General features: G+C 39.8%; 1 protein-coding gene across 1 annotated transcript in view; it reads right to left on the bottom strand.

Annotated features, from left to right (window-relative positions):
- The window catches only part of nlgn4xa (neuroligin 4 X-linked a), a 60,721-nt gene that overhangs the window by 24,290 nt on the left and 16,150 nt on the right, over positions 1–20,281 (bottom strand). Inside the window, exon 3 of the mRNA XM_088291013.1 lies at positions 16,643–16,795. Within this exon, the coding sequence (XP_088147139.1) occupies positions 16,643–16,795 (153 nt within the window). The remainder of the gene's footprint in view (positions 1–16,642; positions 16,796–20,281) is intronic.

Raw genomic sequence — 20,281 nt, 5'->3', positions numbered from 1 at the left:
AATGTACTTCTCGAACTCCTCACGAGGCTCTTTCGTTATAGCCACTCCACTTAATGGCTACTCCTGGAATACTTAACTTGAGCAGTTTGTCTTTATTGACAGGCTATGTGCCACAGTGATTTTAAAGCGGCTTTAAGCAAACCTGTTCTTTAAAAAAAAAAATCATTGTTTCAGTCCAAATTTAGAATGCATCACAATACTTTTACAGCATTAGTGAAATAGACCTCATTGCCAAAGTAAAATTTTGTCATTGCGTCTCACAAGGATCTACGCTTGCACCGGCGTATACTCTTAAATGCTTCCCTGACGCGGTATTATTTCACCCTGTTCGCTTCATCCGTAAAGCAGATGACACTCAATTAATGTATTAACAAAACGTAAAGAAGTATTTCTGTTATCCCAACTTCAAGCATGAATGGAAGATTTCAAGGACTTGAATTTATGACTACTGACTTCAGATAAAAGCAAAATAATAGTCCTTGGCTCCCAGGGCAACGTCTCCCAAGAAATATCTGCTCTACATTACTTTGTTCTTGCCTCAAGCAGCAACAGTAAAGTACTTTGTGAAGTTGGATAACACTTTCTTGTTTTATTTCTCTCGTGATAGACAGTTATAATGCATTCATGTTTCACTTCTCTGATGATGGACAGTGATGACATTTTCTTGTTTTCATCTGCAATGATGAATGACTCCGATATTTTTTCATTCCTTCATTTAAACTCATTCTTTTCCACTGATTATGGGAAGCGATGACATTTCTCATCTGTTTGACTTCTGTGATGATGGACAGTTAGTAGCGTTTTGTATTTGAGTCGGAGCGCTGTGATTACACACACATTTTCCCATTTTACTGTGATGACTCAGTTATCCACGAGTTAAACTGCAAAATATGTCACTTCCTTTCACTATTTCTCTGCGGTAGAAGTTCCTCTTGCTTGAAGAGCTGTAGACAACAACCCAGCTACTAAATGTATTGCCCTTTTCCCGTTTTACATTGTAGTATAGTATATATAAACATTGGATTACTTCAACACCAGAGGGATAGCTGAAGATTAGCATTACCATTCTTGGCCATGACTATGCAGATGGACGTGACCAAAAGAAGGAAACAAGACGCAGTTCAAAGAAAGGAGAAAGTATTGAATGCTAAACCAACATCTTTTTTTAATATTAAACCTCAGTTCACTGATCATGCATCAGATAAGAGGCTTAGCCTCATACAATACTCTATATAGCTTCGACTTAACATAACTATAACCAAAGGCATGGTTTTGTAGGGACTGTACCTGTGAAATTACAAGTGCTCAGTGATGGTGCATCTGCATTTACATTTTTTCCTGTTATGGACAATTTACCATAGTGTGCTTGACATCCAAGATGAAGTCTAGTAATTTTATTGTTAATTAATAATAATTATTAATAATAATTAATTGTGCCAAAGCTGCCTAAGGCCGCCTTCGGACCCACGTCTTGCAAGACAGAGGCATTCGGATGGACACAAAGCTGTCATGAGCCCGAGGCTTCTCTGCGCCTCAGAGACCTGGGCAACGTACCGAGTTCAATGTTCTGGGAGGACTACCGCATCAATCTCAGCGTCCTTCATGAGGCAAAGACTAACATCGTTGAAGCCTTCATCATTAAAGGGCAAGTCAGACCCCAAGATTTTCTTGACAAGAATATGTTCTATGCAGGCCCATTAGTCGAAACATGGCATTCTGATTGGCTCAGCTTCAGAAAAACATGTGTCCTGAGCAACTGTGATGTCATTTTCAGTCGACGGAACTCGCTAAAAAAAAGGGTGAATTTTGCTGCTTAAATCATATTCCACAAGAGCAATATTAATCAGAATGCCATGTTTATACTAGTAAAGGCGCATAGAGCATTTTATTGAAAATAATTTTTTGGGGTTGACTTCCCCTTTGAGAACCAGTTGAGTGTCCAAATCATCATGATGCCGGACTATAGACTGTAGAATAAATCTTCTATGGTCAGCTCCAAGAAAGGAAGTACAGTCAAGGAGAAAAAAAAGAAACGATCTTCTGAAAGTCAAGGTGAAGAATTGCAACATCAACATGAACACCCAAGAAGACCCAAGCCAATGACAAGCCAACGGGGAGGTAGACCACCACAGAGGGAGCATCTACCTTTGAAGCCAACGGCTGTGCGTACCTGGGGGAAAAAAGAAGAAGAAGGAAGGAAGAAAAAAACAATACCCTCGAGCCAACCTTTCAAATGGAACAACCTGATCTCACTGCGGAAGGAAAATCAAGACTACCACCTTCGTATTCACACAAAGCGAGAACCCGACTACCATCCTCACCACTGACAGGTCACCAAGAGAGTGTGTTCTAATGCATCCAGCATCTCGAGTAGAATCTCTGGCATTAAGGAGAAAAATAAACGGCAGTATTTGTCACTTAATTCTTCTGGAGCTGAAGCAGGAGTTAATGGAACCGGTCAAAGACGCAAAGCTATGCTTTGGGCTCAATTTACCTCGAGGGATCATAATCAGTATAATATGTTATTAAAAAACAAGCGTGCACCACTATCCCTCATTGCCTCCCTTAATGCCTTGTAAACAAGATGCATAGACTGACAGCATTGAACAAGCAGCCTGACCAGAAGAGCAGATCAGTCATCCTCACAGGAATTACACTCAGAAGATGCTAACATGAACTTGTGAGGCTTTTACTGCCGTGGCAAGGTGGGGGTCTAATTCTCTTTGTAAACGGGAGATAGCTCAACTGTGGACATTTGACTGTAAAAACCGTGATATGCTGTCGCAATGCGGTACGCTAGCTGTTGGCATCAGGCCACATCACATTGTCTGTGATGTGCTCACACGTCATCAACGTCTGTATTTATATTCCAACGAGGGCTGAGTTCATTCTACACTTTCATTGCAGCACTATAAACCCAGCATCCTGAAGCAGTTAATGCAATCGCTGAGGATTATAATCATGTTACCCTGGACTCCACACCTGCCACCCTCCACCAATATGCAAAATGTCCAACAAGGAAGATTAGGACTATTGAGTTGCTTTTTGCTTATGCTAAGGAAGGATACTCTCACTAATTTTGGGAAATCTGAACTACACCAAGTACAGTCCACGCATGTGGGAGCCCGTTCCAACCTGGCAGTTCAGAAGGTGGTCAAATGGCAAAGTTGATGATCTCAGAAACTGCTTTGTGACCACAGATTGACATTTACTAATAGGTGTGCATGGTCAAGATATTGAGGGTCAGGTCTGTCTCCAGGACAAAAAAAACCCAAAACATTTGGGCCCATCCAGGTCATTAGTGTCAGCAAATGCATCAAGGTTAATGCTAATCTTCAGAGTTGCGTGCGGTATGTGTACAAATTTAGTCTTATATGCTGATTATCACAAGAGAACATTTATTTCAGATTTAAAAGTTTTGTTAGCATTTAGCATGCTTGAGCCACTTCCAGGTACAAGCTGGACTGGTTGCCAAACAATCAGAGGACACACAAAGACAAACAACCACTTGCGCTCACACTCACACCTCGGGCCAATTTAGAGTGTCCGATTAACCTACCATGCATGTTTTTGGAATGCGGGAGGAAACCGGACAACCGGGAGAAAACCCACACAGGCACGGCGCCCTAGCTTATGCCTTTTGCTTAAAAATAAATGTCAGTAGTCAGCAATTCTATGTTTAATTCTGCGAGACTTCTTGTGATGGTTCTACTCGAAGTACTCTTTATATGTTTGGAAGTGAGTATTCACATCTGCTGTGGGACAAAAGTTTTGCTCTTTGTAATGGCACTTGGAGAAAAACGTGCACACAACAAAAGACAAAGTGACTTGGTTACAAGAGTGCTCATGCTCTTTTGTGTTGTTAACAAATCCTGTAAGAAAGACTTTAGTCATCACAGACGCACTTCAATCTTATGGTATCATGTTGACATAGAGCAAACATTGACATCAATAGTATGAAAAACATCAAGGCTAAGTTGTCGCTGTAATTCGTGTAAAGATGAATGTGAGGTCAATGGGTTTGTTTCTTATTAAATTATCATATGAGATTGATTTAGGATCTTGAAAATCTAATTTTACTTGCCAAATAAGGAATTGAATGGAGTCATCCCACCCTCACTGACCTCATTGTTCCAATACTTATGGAGAGGAGTGTGAGCAGCAAGCATGACTTATTTGACATCTGATGGAGTAAAAGGTTTTCCTTCAGTTCAGTTCTTTTGTTCTTGTATGACTTTTACAACGCTCATGCACAGTCTTAACTCTTAAAGTGTGTACTCATGGCAGTGACAATATCCAGAAGAAAAAGAAAAATCACATCACATCTGTGATGTGCTCCAACCAATGCCAGGTTTCCGCTGGGTTTGGTCCACCTTCTGTCAGTAATTTGATGAACCCACTCGGCCTTGTAATTTGACACAAAACCAGCCATGATGAATGATGTGGATGTCTAAATTGCGATAAAATATCAAACTGCCTCAATTTGCCATTACGGCATAAAAATCATTGTGCAATAAAACAACAAAACGAACTCAGAAATGTAATCTCAGAGACTGTAAATTTGATATGAAATCTATTTGGGTCCCATGTGTGTATTGTGATGTCACAGTTATGGAGTATTTAACAAGAATTACAGACAACTCAACAACATCAAACACAAATCACATGCATACAGATTTTTCCATAATTTCACTCTACTATATATATATATATATATATATATATATATATATATATACACCGTATTTTTACGGTCATAAGACGTGCTGCATCGAAGGGCGCAACACCAGGTGAGGGTGCTATTTCCAATTTTAATGCATATACTAGAAGCGCCGCACTCCAAGGCGCTAGCTCAGCTCGTGCTAGTTCAACTGCCTCGCTCTAGCTGCTCGCGCAACTGCCTCGCGCTATACCGAGCCTCGGCTGCTCGCCCGAGCAGGCTCGCGCTAGCATTAGCAATAGTCTACTAGACAACGTCAGGGGAGGGACTTCACTGGTCACCACACTCCTTAGAGTATATACACCAGTTCGCCAGTTTGAACATTTCCTCAAGCCTCAAGAATCATTTGTCATCATCTCCAAAGAGGACACTGGCTTGTGTGACCATTCCCCACTGTGGGAGACTCACATTCCAGCGACACGTTACACGCAAGGTCACCAAGAACTGCAAATGTCTTCGTGTGTTACCAAACCAAACCATTAAAAATCTCAAGCATTTGCAATTTTGAGAAGAACTTAATATTGCAAATGTTTTCCATGTTTGTGTTACATGTCTCATTGCAGCCTAGATTAAAATGTTTGCATGTTGAAGAATCACACCGATGAATCACAATTTGTTATTTTCTTTCAGAATCATTTGTGGTTGATTGATTGAAAATTTGTTAGTTTTCAAAGCGTTATGAATAACTGAGGAATAATAAAATAAATAAAATAAAAATACATTACAAGCGTTGATTTTCAAAATTATTTTCCAATTAATGAGCTCGTCCTCTCCACCTCCACATGGGACTGTAGAAGTGGCAGGTTAGAAACTTGCTAAATTAAAAAGTAATAGACCTCTTCCTTCACTCTTTTGTTCTTTCCTCCTCAGACTAGATGCCAGACCCTCTGAGTCTCGTCTCCTTTTTCCTTCCCGCAACGTGCCAGCGGCTGGACCCTGTGGGTTCTGAGCCTTCTTTTTCCTCTTCTGTTCTACCTCCACATGCTTCCTCTTTTTCCAATACATTTTTTTCTCTTCCCTTTAGGCTGCGCGGCCAAGCGGTAGAATCTGACGACAAGGCCCAAAATCAGGACAGGCTTCTGCCCACGGCTCATAGGTGAGCCGTGATTGGTTGTTACCTGTGCCCTGAACACATGTGATGTCATCATCAGTCAATAGCAAGTGGCAATATGTCTAAATGGTGTTAATTGTGTACTCATTGTAGACAAAATAAACATTTTACTGTTTAAAATTGCTAAATTAGTATAGTATCCGTTTAATCCAAAAACAGGAATGGTTCAGCTTCTATTTCCAAAGGCCTGTTTTGAGACCTCTGATGAATTGGATTTAGACACTGAAAACGTCAAAATGGCTAAAATAGCCAAAGGGTTGGCAATATCTGTAAAAAGTTCATTACAAATACATTTCAGATTGCTTAGCACAATGATCTATTCGGGACACTGTGCAATTACATGAACAGTTATTTCACATCACAATCACTATTGTTACTCCTTTCGAGTTCAATCAAGGCGCAACATTCAAGTTACATTTTTGGAATAATCGTGAATATTGTTGCTTTTTCCTTTGTCTGTCTATCTCCCTGAAATGTACAAGCAACAACAGAAAATGACTTCCTACACAAACTATTGCCACAGGACAATATATTTATTTTGGTTTTTAGACCTTTATGAACACTTTACAATATTCCATAAACAGGCGGCGGAAATGAATCCAGACTGTAATGAAAATTTCACAAAAATTTTCTGCCACCATAATTTCAATGAAATAAACCATCACAAAATTTGGATGCAATTGGCGAATTCATTAACGCGACACCGTGATCCAGCACAAATAGTGAAGCAAAATAGTCATTAATTAGCGTGGCTTTTTCATGATCATCAAACACATTTATTGTGCCGCAAATGATTACAGAAATGTTGGAATCGGGAGAAAACAGTATTTTATTAAGTTAAAAAAAGTAGAGGTTTGTGAGGTCAGGATTCGTTCTTCAGCCAAATGAACGTCGATGCGCTTCAGTTTATGAGCCTCATGCATTGCCAACAGCCGCTCATGCTCATTTGTCTCGGTTGGAGATGTGGACCGTGAAACAGCACAAGACAGACCACACACAGTATGAAAAATACAGCGGTGGGATTGGCTCAGCCTAATTGACAATTGACTGCTAATGTGATGGGCCAAGGTCATGCAGCCCCTTACTGGCTCATCGAAACCTAAGTGGTCATGCAACGGCTAGCGAGTCTAACCTGTCTCAGAGAAAGCAAAAGCATGCAGGACACAGAAACCACTGGAAACTTAGACAGCCAAACAACACAAAGTCACAGCCTCTAATATTTGATTAAATATCACTCCAAGCAGATGTGCGCCAGAGCCGATGCAACCATCAAAATGCTTGATAGAGGATGCTTGCTTTCACTCCTCCAATCATATTTCGTGTCCTTGAAGCCAAATTGTGTCTTGTCTGACTTTGACTGTAACACTTGTACAGATAAAACGGCACGTCTTTTTCACCAGTTTAAAATTTCACTTAGATTTGAAGCCGTCAAGATGATAGCGGCAGCTTTTTTCGTCATTGGCATGCTCTGTAACCAAGGCGACGTAAAACTCATTCCACTGTGGACAATGAAACTGGCATTCCTACTGTTTGACAGTTGTTATTATTCCAGAATGTGCAAAAAAGAAAAAAAAAAAACTTAAATACAAATATTTGAATTGACAATCTTGGGATCTAAAATACTTTGAATAATTTTTGAAATGCACAATCCCCTTTTAAATGTTATTATTATGATTATTATTATTATGATAATTATCACTGTATGAACTCAATTTCCCCATTTTTGTGAAAATTGTTCGTTTCAATGAGTGCTTTTATGAGTGTGTGCAAACATGATGACATTGTCATTTTGAGACATTTTTTTTTCTCTGAACCCACAAGAAAGGCAGATGGCGTGTATTCAGATGTATTAAGTGTGGATTTAATTAAAGATTTAAGTCGCTGGTCTTGGAGCAACTGAGATAACTGCAGTTATGACTGCGTAGAGAGAAGTGGCTGGTGAAGAAAAAGAGGATGTGACAGCCCGCAGACAGAAATATTTGTAACGTCCTCTCATGACAGATCCTTCTTTTCAAGTATAAAGGCCTGGCTGTGTTGATGTACTATCTTGTCTGCGGGAAGTCCATTGAAGGATCGCAGGAGCTTGTGCGCATGAGCTCATGTACTCTCCAGCCATAACTGGAGTGCAATTTCCAGCCTCAAGCCTCTCAATGACATCTGCATATTCACAGACACGCTTGAGTCGCTAAGCCAGTCATCTTGCCCCAGTACTGTTTACTGTTTCTTATGACCACTCCTACCTCAGCTGTCATTTAAGACTGCCCAGCTGAAAGGCCACAGATGAGTATGCTATGAAAAATAAAATGGTAATGTGGTATTTGCAGTGAGGTCTCAGTAATGCTTAAATGAGAATGCAAAAAGTACTAAAAATCAAAGTTGATTACAAGCAAAATACGAAGACTTGCATTGAAGTTAAGTTTGCTTTTTCCACAATTACACCTGAGCTAAGGGCCAAAGACGCAGTACACAAAATGGGTCCGGAAAAATATTTGAGCTGCTATAGACTGCAGATGAGATACTGTTTAGTTGAACAGACACTGAAAGCAACTAAGTGAGGACTACAAAACTGATACATCACAGCATATTATAGCAAAACCCAGATGTCCTGCAAATATGCCACTGAGGGACTATAAACCCATTCATACTCATATTCACACACTCTCCTCTAAACACATTGGAACAACGAGGCCAATCCCTTTATTGTTGCTGTAGATTGAAAACATTGGTACTGGGGAGCAACATCTCCAATTGAATTTACACGCATTTACATATGGATAGGATAAACAACTGACAATACAATACAATACAACTTTATTTATATAGCTCATTTCACAACTGCTGGAGATGAAACAAAGCGCTTGCCATATAGTGTGATATAAATTAGCGGGAAATTAGAACACAAATTAAACACACACTTAGAAAATAGCAACGATTATTCAAATACACCGGATGTGCACGCAAGCAGTAAATTGAATCAAAACGTGCAATATGATGTTTCCCCTTCAATAGGTGCTAGTAAAGAGGAAAGCTGCTTAAGTCTCTGAGAGAATGGACATACCGTTAGATTTGACACGAGATGCTGTCATTTCAGGGTTGCTCCACCCATACTGCATTTATTTTATGAAGGTGCTTAAATGACAAACTTAAGTTGATGGGAGAATCGGCGCAGCCCTTTTGCGGCTACACCAGAAGACGCAAAACACTCTTTTCAAAGGAAGAATATGAACCAGGACCAATGTGATAGAAATGACAAACACTTCAGGAAAGAAAGACTTGCTCATGATTCCAAACAAACAAGCTCATGTTTGAAACTCAGAGACGGTCACGCTTCTGCTATTAATCTCCACTGATGGACAACATGAAATCAAAAGTTTAGTGAAAACTTTTATCTGCAAGTTTAAAGGAACCAAGAAAGAAACCAAACTGATTGAGGGATCCTTCAACCCAAAAAACATGTGCACATCCAAGACGAAATTCGTCAGGGGAGAGAAGCTGAGGCATTTTTAGACTAACCAAGTCAATGATCTAACTTCAAAAGTAAAACAGGGATTGTACTTGTGCTGAATTTTTGGCAATAAATAATATTCCCAAATTATGTAAAACATGCTTTTGCCTTTTGTAGATATTTTTTTTAAAGGTTGAATTTGCAAGAACCATTTATTATTCCCTTTCATTACACACGCGATGAAACACTTTGTACCTGTGGCAACAGATGAGCCTGCCGTGGTTAGATGTCGCAATTGCAGGAAATTCATTTGCCGCAGCAGTTAACTATCCTCTGCACATAAGTGTGTTTTTGCCGAATGAAAGCATCACAAAATCAAACATAAACAAGAAAAAGGTCTGTCAGAGGTGTGGAGTCTGAGCCATGATTTACCACATGTGGTCTGAGGCACACACTGAGATCCATTTGTCGAAGTATTGATTGTTTTGCCAAAGCCGCAGAAGCACCAAGCCTCATCCCAATCATGTGTGCCAGCCATGCTCTCCCCTCCAAACAGGGCGAGTCTGAAGTGCAGCTGCAGCCTTTCTGTGTCATGTCACAAGGCATCACCTCATCATCTGAATCATGACCACAGTGGATAGCTGCCCGTGACAATTGTCATGAGACAACGGCTGCACATTTCCTGCTGTTGTCAGTCCATCACCGTGAGGCAGAGACAATGTTGGAGTGGTCATGACCTCCTGCCGGCCACTTTTGTCCTTGCAGAGTCAGAGGAGCTATGAAGGAGCAGAAAGAAGAGAGTGCGGGGTGGCCGAGTGCCTGCCCTGTGGCGACTGAAGATGCTTTGAAAAAGAAAACATCACAAGGAGGCAAACAACATGTTTAGCTGGGGAGTAGTGCGGTACAAGAAAGCAGAACTCCCTCGCAATATTGAAGAAAACATATTGGGACTATGACGCTGATTCATATCTTGTAATGTATCATTGCTATTCATACAAATATTGTATGTATGTGCTTGGACTGTGAAAAGTATTTAACAGCTGCTATTTTGTGCTCTCAAAATAAGCCGATCACGAAAGAGACAAATATTTTTTGAACCAAATCACAATGTTATGATTTGTGTTTTGTATGATTTAATTTTATTTCATGTTTTGTCATGCTTTCCATGTGTCCCTGTTTTCATGTCATGTCTACTTGTTAGCTTTTCATTTCCACCTGTTCTCGTTTAGCCCTGTTCCTCTAGCCAGGTGTGCCTCATTTCCTCGTCTTGGATTAATGCTGCAATAGATGAAGGTAGGAAGTCTGACTTTATTTTGTCTTCCCGCTAGGAACTGGGATGTCCGAGTTTCGAAGTCAGTCACTCTGAGTTCACTGACCAACTTCAATGTGATATCAGTCGACAATGGCAACCCCAATAGAGACACAGAACGTGAATGCCAAATCACAATTTAATTATTTAATGATCGACATACAATTTATGTTTCTTCACTTATGATTACATTAATTTAATTATTTAAGATAACTCCAGGTTTGCACGTCTGCCTCACAGTGCAGAAGTCGTGGGTTTGAATCCGGGCTCCGGCCTTCCTGTGTGGAGTTGGCATGTCCTCCCCGTGCCTGCGTGGGTTTTTACTGTACTCCGGTTTCCTCCCACATTCCAAAAACATGCATGGTATGATAATTGAATACTCCAAATTGTCTCTTGGTATGATTGTGAGTCAGAAAGTTGTTGTCTGTGTGTGCCTTGCGATTGGCCGGCAACAAATTTAGGGTGTACCGCTCCTACTGCGCGAAGACTGCTGGGAACGGCTTTTAAATTATGAATGAAAATTATGAAGGTTTGCTTCCCACCTTTTTCGAATGCAGTATTCGTACCCCGGTTTCTTCAGTCTTTCTTTTATAATTCAGTCAAAGTTGGATATTTGATGGGTTGGTGTGGATGCAATAGGTAGACCCAAGTACACGGAAGCAGGGAAGAAAGACAGAGGAGCAAGAGTATTCAGTCATGTCATGTCATGTCATTGTCATCTTGGCCACCGCGTATCCTGTACAGGGTAAGGCGTATTACGCGTGCTGGCAGGCTGGGAACTAAATACAAGCAAACTGACGAGACAACGAGGCACACCTTGACAAGACACAAGCAGCTGGAGGTAACGGATTGGTAGAGACAAGGAACAAGGCTGACGACAATAGGTGGAAACTAAAACCTCATGAGTAACATGACGTGAAAATAGGGACACAGGGCAAACGTAACAAAACATGAAATCAAATTTAAAAAAAAGTCAAGCATTAGGGGGCATATTCTCCCTGCAAACTACAACCAATCGCCATCAATTTGTTCAGTTCACTCTGCTGCATTTTATTTATTTTTTTTAGTTACAGTATTTTTTCTTTGAATTTTGAGTTACAGTTTTCATTTTCTTGCATTTTGATATAGTCACAGTAGCACAGAACACAATTCAGAATTGAGCTGTACACTTCTGTACATTAGGGGTGAGCAGATATTCTGTTTTCCTTGGACATGGTAGCAAAATTGAATTATACCATCGCTGCACTACGGATTACACACCTGAATGAAGTGAACTGGATTTTGAATCTCTGCTGCCTTCATTCGTTTGAATGAGATGTCAATCACTGTGCACAGCAACATTCGTTCATCCATCTGTCTTCCCTACAGCTTGTCCTCACTAAAAAAACGACAATGCGTATTAAATAAAGTCAATGAATGCATTGACAATGACAGAATCCGAAGGTGTTCCTGCAGCATCACAGTATTGCGAAGTGTGATAGCTCTTCATTATCTAGCAAGTTGAAGCCTGTTGTGCTGCAATGAGAGCCATGAGTCCCTGACATATCTGAAGAATGAATCTTCATAGGCTCGAACTGCATACAACAAAAATGTAACTTAAGTAATGATTCTTTAGAACACAGATGGACAACTTAAATTGAAACAAATGGCAAAATTTGCGACCACCACCAGTAGGGGATAGAGGAATTCTCATCATAATCAATACTTCCTCTTCTACATTTATAAATTAATTAATTTGAGTGAAGAGAACTCAAACCTTCCACATTTATAATATTTCAGAGCAATACTTTGAACAGTGTTGAAAATACAGTATGTGCGCCCCTTGGACGCTCCATGTAAAGACGTCAATTTCTTCAATCAATCTACTCATGCACTAAAAATGAACTGTCAAGAGAACTTGTGAATGGAAGTAGCTGCATGACATCATATTTGTACCCTTGTCCAAAGCTGAGAGAAGTTTTGCCCATGCAAGTTTAGAGTTTTTACCCTTACAATAATCTTCAAAAGCATTAACAATCTCCATGGCACAATGAGTCTCTAATATCTGCCGAGGGATCGTTTTCTCAAGCAATCTTAAAGACCAAGTTGGAAGTAAACTTGTCCAACTACGTCTTGAATAATACTATTTTAAGGATTGAAGTTTTTTTCAACGCAACCCACCCAAATTCATGATTCACCCCATAACAACGTGCTTAACAACAAAAATTCATGTTCGGCAATCTCCGGCGAGGTTCGTCATTTTAAGAAAGCAGAGGTGGCAGTCAACCATTAAACAGCATTGTTGATTGTCCCGTGAACTGCTCGTTTTTCTGAGTAATGCCTCGGCACTGTGTGGTGAGGCATTGCTCACATTTAGGCCAACGTTTTTTTTTGAGTGGCCAAAAGATAAGAATAGCGCACGGAAATGGACCACTTCTTGCAAAGCAAATGAATTTCACGAGTGTTTTTGGTTGCAAGCACTTTGAAGATGACTGATTTCTCAGCCATTTTGCTTCTGACAAAGGGTTTGCAAAAAGCTAGGTGTGATCCCAATCAATTTTGAAAAGCGTGTGGTGTCTTAGAATTTCTGTTTGTTTGATGAATGAACATACCACATCCTCTTGCTGCCAATCACCAGTCAATCTCACTGTAAATTCACTTGTTTTTATTATTTTTTTAGATATACTTCATTTATGCTTACTCGGACTATCATAATGTGACCAAAAAAAGCAAATTTGACACTCAGAATCACTGGCAGCAGAGCTCTGACTCGCAATCTAAATCTCGATTTGCTATTCGTCCCCCGTAACAAAGGACTTCTGAACAGAATTGAATGTTTACGCCTCTTACTTTTCTCAAATAATGACATGACATCATACCAACAAATGAAATTCAATTGATCGAAACAGAAAATAGAGTGCGCGTATATATCTGCATTTATCTTCATGATTTTGCTGTTGAACTTGCCCAAAACCTCACATTCACTTATTTGAATAATTACCAATTGAACTGGAGAGTAAGCTGGCGCGTTTGGTCTGTCGCTTCCAACTCCGGTAAAGTTAGTTTTTAATTGAAAACAAATCACTTTAACTCTCCCTTGCCATACAGAGGCCAAAGGGTTGTTTTTTGCAAAAAGTCCTTGCTGGCGAGGACCTACTGCATGATTACCAACTAGCTAGCGGGCTAGCCACCTGTGGAGAAGACTCTGCGGGGCTTACTCCGTTTGTTTGTTGCCGTGAAGGTGTGAGATTTTCTTTCTTTTCTTATGAATGCTAAGTGTTGCTCGTTGGCAATAGTGGAAGTTTTTTCACAACCGATTCTTGACTTATATCAGGCGTGGGCAAACTACGGCCCGGGGGCCACATGCGGCCCGTTAAACTTTAATCCGGCCCGCCTAACTTGAAAGAAATGAAATGAATAAACCTTGTTTAATGTTTTATTTTTTAAATACTGTGGTGTGTCAAAGACATATATTTTGTTTTAATGCTTTTGTTCACTTTCATCTAAAATTAAATGTATTTTTTATTTCTCTGATGAGGTGAGGTTACCAAAACACTCCATTCATCTGCTCCTGGTCCGGCCCCACTGTCAAATTTTAGAACCCATTGTGGCCCACCAATCAAAAGGTTTGCCCACCCCTGACTTATTTGGTAAATAATCACTAGATTGCTCAATTGTGACAACAGTCATTAGTTCCTTCATCATATCCCTTGTATGGTAAAAAGGATGCCTTTCACGAGATGTACTGGATCTGAATTCAAGGTGCAGTGACTGACATCCCCTGCATCAACTCCACCCATGCTCATCAGTCCCTGTCTATGATGCTAGCCAGTGAGAAACACACTCCGTGGCTCAATTGAGTGTCAATTAAAAGTCAATAAAGCCCGCTTATCTACTCCCTGCTTGCATTGCGTCTAAGCGGCAGGTTATGCAAAGCTTCACATTATCCTGCAGCATTCCGTCTTCCTCTCTGCTTTTTTCTTCAGTGCCTCCTTTCCGTATTTTTATCTGCAATCTCTCCTCTTTTTTCCCCCATTTCCACACGGCAAACCTCTCACAGCACACCTTCTTCCCTTGGCTCCCAGGCAACTAAATATAGTGAGTGGTGCAGACAGGTTCTGCCTTGTAATGAATGGCAAGTAAAACGGAGCAGAGCAGCACTAGCATTCGCACAGAGATGCACACTAGCGTCACTGTGACTGAACACCTCTTGCATCAACAAGAAAGGGTAAATGCCAGCCAGACACAGATGGGGGAAAAAGAGGACATTATCTGAGTAAAATGTAATCTTTTAATTGACACCATTTATATTGCAATCCTGGCAAATCATATTGCTTTTTTTTTAATATATTTTATTCTATGATCCTTCTTGCAGAAAGTTTTCATTATTCTAGAAGTGTTGTAATACTAGTAAGTGAATTAAAGTGAGATGAGCCTTGGTTGAGGAATGGCAATGCAGTGATGTGCCACATTTCGGGCCTGCTATGCAAAGACAGCTGCAAATGCAAACTGACATGGAAGTTAATCAACTAACTGGGATAATCCAGGATTCCATCTGTCAACTAATATGAGGTTAATTTATGTGTTGTGGGAGGAGCATATGCAAATACAGAATATATTATAGTACAGCATGCAATTGATCAAGTCTGCGACAAATTGGGCCGGCTGATTTTGCGTGTTTGTAGCGCAGGCAAAATTAAAGGCACCGGGAAAACTTCTCCGTTCATGTAAAACATTTTTTAATGCTAATGAGAATTTCATATCATCATCATGCAGTTCCTGGCCTCCCAAGAATGATCAAACAATTCATTTTTCTTTTTTAAATTCAACTCCCGTAACTCATTAGTATGCCGGTTTGCCTTTTCCACTAACACTTCCAATTCTACTACCTCAAATTTCATTTCGCACTTGTAGTGCGCTCCTAAAATGTTTATGGTGAATACAACTAACACTACCAAAAGCAGAAAAATTCCCGAGAGAGATGAGCAGCCGTGCTCACGTACAATTCCCAAATACCGCAGCAACTTGTTGCTTGTCTGAAGCACTACATTTACTTAAACTCACAACGGCAGGAGGATAATAAACAGAGAAATGTGCTGATGTAGTTTGCAAAGAAGTATTCAACTGTTAATTCTCCACTGTTTAGTCTTGCAGACCTTTTGATACCTGTTTCCAGCGGAGCCTTTTAGTGCAAGTGAGTGAAAAGGCAATTTAGCATCTGCTATTTGGGAACCTACTAAAAGATTGTAATCTCAGTAAATCATGCCCACAAATAGCATGTGCAATCTGTTTACGTGTAACCTTAAAGGTAAGTGTAATCTTGCATTTATTATTCGGGATCTTTGTAAATTACGCCTTCAGAATTGTCGTGCAGAATGAGTATAAATGCATAGCTTGAGTATAAATCAGCATTCGCACAAAAAAAAAAAAAAAATGTAGATTTTTGCCATTTAAAATGCAAGCTTCTCACATGGGCCACCATGGAAGATTTGACATCACGCCAATGGGCATTCAACGTAATATGAGACTTCCGCTAACACAACATGCGAGGTGTTAACGAGTGGGCGATGCAGGGTTGCCATGGCCACAACAGAGATGCTAATCTCCTCAAGATAGCGAAAACATTTTTATAAAGATGGCGTTAGGCTAAAATGAGAAATGATTTTCACTTCAATACATTAAACTGTGAGATGCTTGCACTCATGTAAACAGCTACGGTATAAAGAAACCACAGACTTAACACAATTAAGTCAATAAAAGGTGCATCAGACATCTGTGAATAATGTAAATTTTAATCGTAAAATAAGTGGCATTGATTCAGCAGTAACACAGAAGTTCAAAGTCCATTCCTGACGATGTCATTAAATATTTGAAAAATGTAATTAAAGAAAGCTTGACAGCAGGGTTGGGTCTCTTGTCTGTACTGCTTGCACTCATATAAACGTCCTCCAACTCAATGATCATCTCATTGGTGAAATAGTGAGAGTGAATTAGTCATTAAATTGATCTTCCAATGTCACGTTAAGACTCAATCAGGCATAAGTAAAATAATTAAAAGGTCCCAAATGGGGCACTCACCCAGAACACCGAGACGGTAGTTGATTGTGATGACAATGACGTTGCCGTAGCTCGCCAGGATGCTGCCGTCAATCATGTTGCCGGTTCCCTCCATAAAGGAGCCACCGTGAATATAAACCATGACTGGCTTTAACCCGTTCTCGTCGTGAATATCTGCAAATAAGATACACGTTCATGAAAAAACGGGCAAACACAATTTATGCACCATTGCAAACAGCAGTAACACACAAAATGAAATTGTCAAAGTTGACATATTTCTTCAAATTTCTTCAAATATTTCATCGTCATTGCTTTTTCTCTGAAAAGCTAAGATTATCGTTTGTTTGTTTTTTTACCCATTTTACTACTTATAATAACAATATTAATAATAATAATTTCCTAACAGTGTAACTTGAGGAAGCTCATAACTAAATTTAAGGTTAGTTAGACATTGAAGACCACAGGCAGTTAATTTTGTTTTCCTGCTGCTTCTGTCAGTAAAAAATACAATTCCTGTGGCATAAATGAGCTCCTGCCATTAAAAATGTATTTTTTTCATTTGTTTATTTTTTTTTTTACTGGCAGAATTGGGATTCCATTGTAATAGCATTCAGTTGTAAACAGCAGGGGGAAAAAACAACACCGACGCAGTCTGAACAGAAAACATTTGTTTGAATCGTTTTTTTTTTTCTTTTGTACAATAGTAATTTCAACATGACAACAATGGGGTGGATCGGAGGCTTTAAAATCTTCTGCAGACTGATAAGCATTCCCAACCGCTTTAAGCCGACAATCTCAACATCTGTCTCCTCTGCGGCTCGGCCCATTTGTTCCTGTTGTTTAATTTGCAGTTAGGCCAGTTGTGATTAAACCTGGTGATTAGTTGATGGGTTGGTGGTGATTACGAATTAAACAGCGTGTCCTTTGCATTAAACAAAATAAAATGAGTCGTCATTTTCTCGAGCTGTTTAATGCATGCCACGGGCCGTTAAGGCCAGCTCTTCCTCATGTGGAGAAAAAAAAAGAAAAAAAAAACAAGACAAACAGACTGTTACTATGCTTGTCTCATGATGGTTTATTGATCTAAGACATGTTAATGGCTATGAAAAAAATAGGTGGCTGGGCTTAGGACATCATGTTCTCATCCTGTCAGTGTGACCTTCATTGAAAAGGAAGTATGTTACACAACCCAAACTTTATAAATGTGGTGGTTACACTGCTCACCAAAAGTACGGGATATTAGGCTTTGGGGTGAAATTTCACAAAGAACTTAAAATGCACTAAAACCTTTAAAGGTGAACTTATTTTGACCAGCTCTCAACGTCTGAATGCACATGCCCTTTTTACATAGCCAATAATATTCCAAGGACGTCCATTTCTCTGCCTTTCTCTGGCTCTTCCGTTGTCTCTCTACGAGTATGTATCTCTTGAACCCTGCTGATAATACTCAGTGGCCACTCTTTCTGAGAAACAACCTGTTGGAAGCATCGCAATGGATGTCGTCTTTGTCGCACGATGTGGATATTTGAACTGTATTATAAAGACAGCATTTTCAATATAATTCGAAGGGAACCAGAAAAGATCAGAAGGGCTTTGAGACGCCAGCCTTCATTCGATCAGCTTGCCCAAAATCATTCAGAGGCTTTTCATTGTGCAGGGCCTATTTTCTTTTCTCTTTTACTACCTTTTCCTCGTGAGTCTGGTGCTAGTGTTTCAGTTCTTCCTTTCATGTCATCTTCTACCAGGTGGGAAATGGAAAGAATCAGGAGGATTCCCAGCGGGCCCTTTCAGTTTCACTTCGCACTTTAGGGCAAATGGAACAAAAAAAAAAAAAGAGACAATTGTGCAGTGAGTTACACTCACAGTGCAGCATCTCGGTATGGCATTGAATCAGATGGATTGTGCCATCAGTTGGCACTCTGCCATCTCAACGAGAGTTGGTTAGAGCCAATAAGAAGCTGTGAAAATTGGAAGCTGGGAGCATGGACAGAACGAAAAGGCCAGGACAGGTTGAAAATGTCAGGCTGAAGAAAAAAAGAATATTGAAGGAGGCCGCTGCTATACGCGTCAAGCATACTTTTTTTTCAAGCAAGTGTATATGAAAATCATTTAACCTAAAAATGATTTTGTGTGTGTGTGTGTGTGTGAGCAAAAGACAGGCCCAGCCATTGCTAAAAAAAATTGAATAAAATAAAAACAACCAAGACTGCATAGCGGACAGGAAGACAATCATTTAGTTATTTCATCAAGAAAACACATAGATGGGAGAACATTTGATGATAGTCAACAATAATATCCAGATAATGGGAAAGTAGCACATTGGTGTCAACTTTTGCCTGGGTTGTTAGCTTGTAGATTTTAGTCAGTTTTAATATACTTGGAGTTTCTCATATCCAGTGTTAACTATAAATATAAAACTCTAACCCTCTAAACATTTTTCGAAGGGGCACCAATTAATTACAGCTTTACCCCGCTGCTCCCTATCCACTGTGAATACCAAAGGACTTATCCATCTATCCGTCCATCCATTATCTGAAATGTATTTAGAATGACGTCAACATTCGGTTATATATTCTGAAGTATGCTAGAGTTCTTTAAGCCGCATAATTGCAACGCAAACATCTATTCTAAATAATGGTGTTAAGTTGTTTGATGATGAGCGCCTCTCTGCAGTCATGACATCACAGTGTCTACACTCTTTTCGATGACGTGCAATACAGATGAGTCAAACGCTGAGAGGAGAAGAAGAGACAGTATCCAGTGAGAGAGCAGATGCCAAGAAGAAGATCCCAAAGCCTCAGGCAGCTGCGAGTGGAGAGGAAAAGGCTGATCGTTTTCAGTATTTTGTTCATACTCAACCACAGTATGTTTTTCAACAAGCATCCTCAGCCCTCAAAGGCCGAGCTTCCATTTTCACGCACCGAGCGTGGTACCATCAGTAAGTGGTTGAAAAAAACACAATCAGTGCGTTCAGCTGCAATGTAAAAAATATTAAAAAAAATAATCCTTTCATAAATTGAGGTCTGAAAACATCATCATTAGTGGATAGATTCCTAGGGATGTTTACTTTCTGTTGGCTACTATGGCAGAAAAAAAAAGTCTTTTCATCATCAGGTGGTGAAAAAGTACACATGATAAATGTCATATTCAGAATCACCTTGATAGTCATTGCGCAGGAAAGAAACAGAACAAAAAGAAATTAGTTCATGTAACTCCGTAAAAAAAAAAAAAAACACCGACATATCAATATATAGTACCTAAAATAAAGACAGATGTATCAATAAATAATACTAAAAACAGATTAATAATTAAGCGCAGACTGCATCAATAACAACAGTTTAAAAACAATGCTCATAGAGGAGGGGCCAGTTGCGCATTCATGTGCGCGTACAGAGAAAAAGACAATCCTTAAAAAGCAGCCATTAGGTTGTATTGGTCTACTTTCCTGAAATGCCGAAGCGGTGTGAAACTTGAAAGATGCCAAGTGTCAATCAAACCTGTCCGCTATCATTCAACTGGCGCATATAAGGTCTCTTTTCTTTCCCCGGTTTTTATTCTTGTGTGTGAATTTCCTTTCAGTTCCTCCTTATGTGTCAACTTGTGGCAGGTGGGAAACGGGAAAAATCGGGGGGGAATCCCTAGTGGGCCATTTCACTTTCA

Source organism: Idiotropiscis lumnitzeri, chromosome 3, assembly GCF_059441095.1.
Source record: "Idiotropiscis lumnitzeri isolate Australia: NSW breed Sydney's pygmy pipehorse chromosome 3, RoL_Ilum_1.0, whole genome shotgun sequence".
NCBI classification, from domain to species: Eukaryota; Metazoa; Chordata; class Actinopteri; order Syngnathiformes; family Syngnathidae; genus Idiotropiscis; species Idiotropiscis lumnitzeri.
Note: the sequence above shows the minus strand (reverse complement) of the source record. Positions and strands in the feature narration are given on the sequence as shown.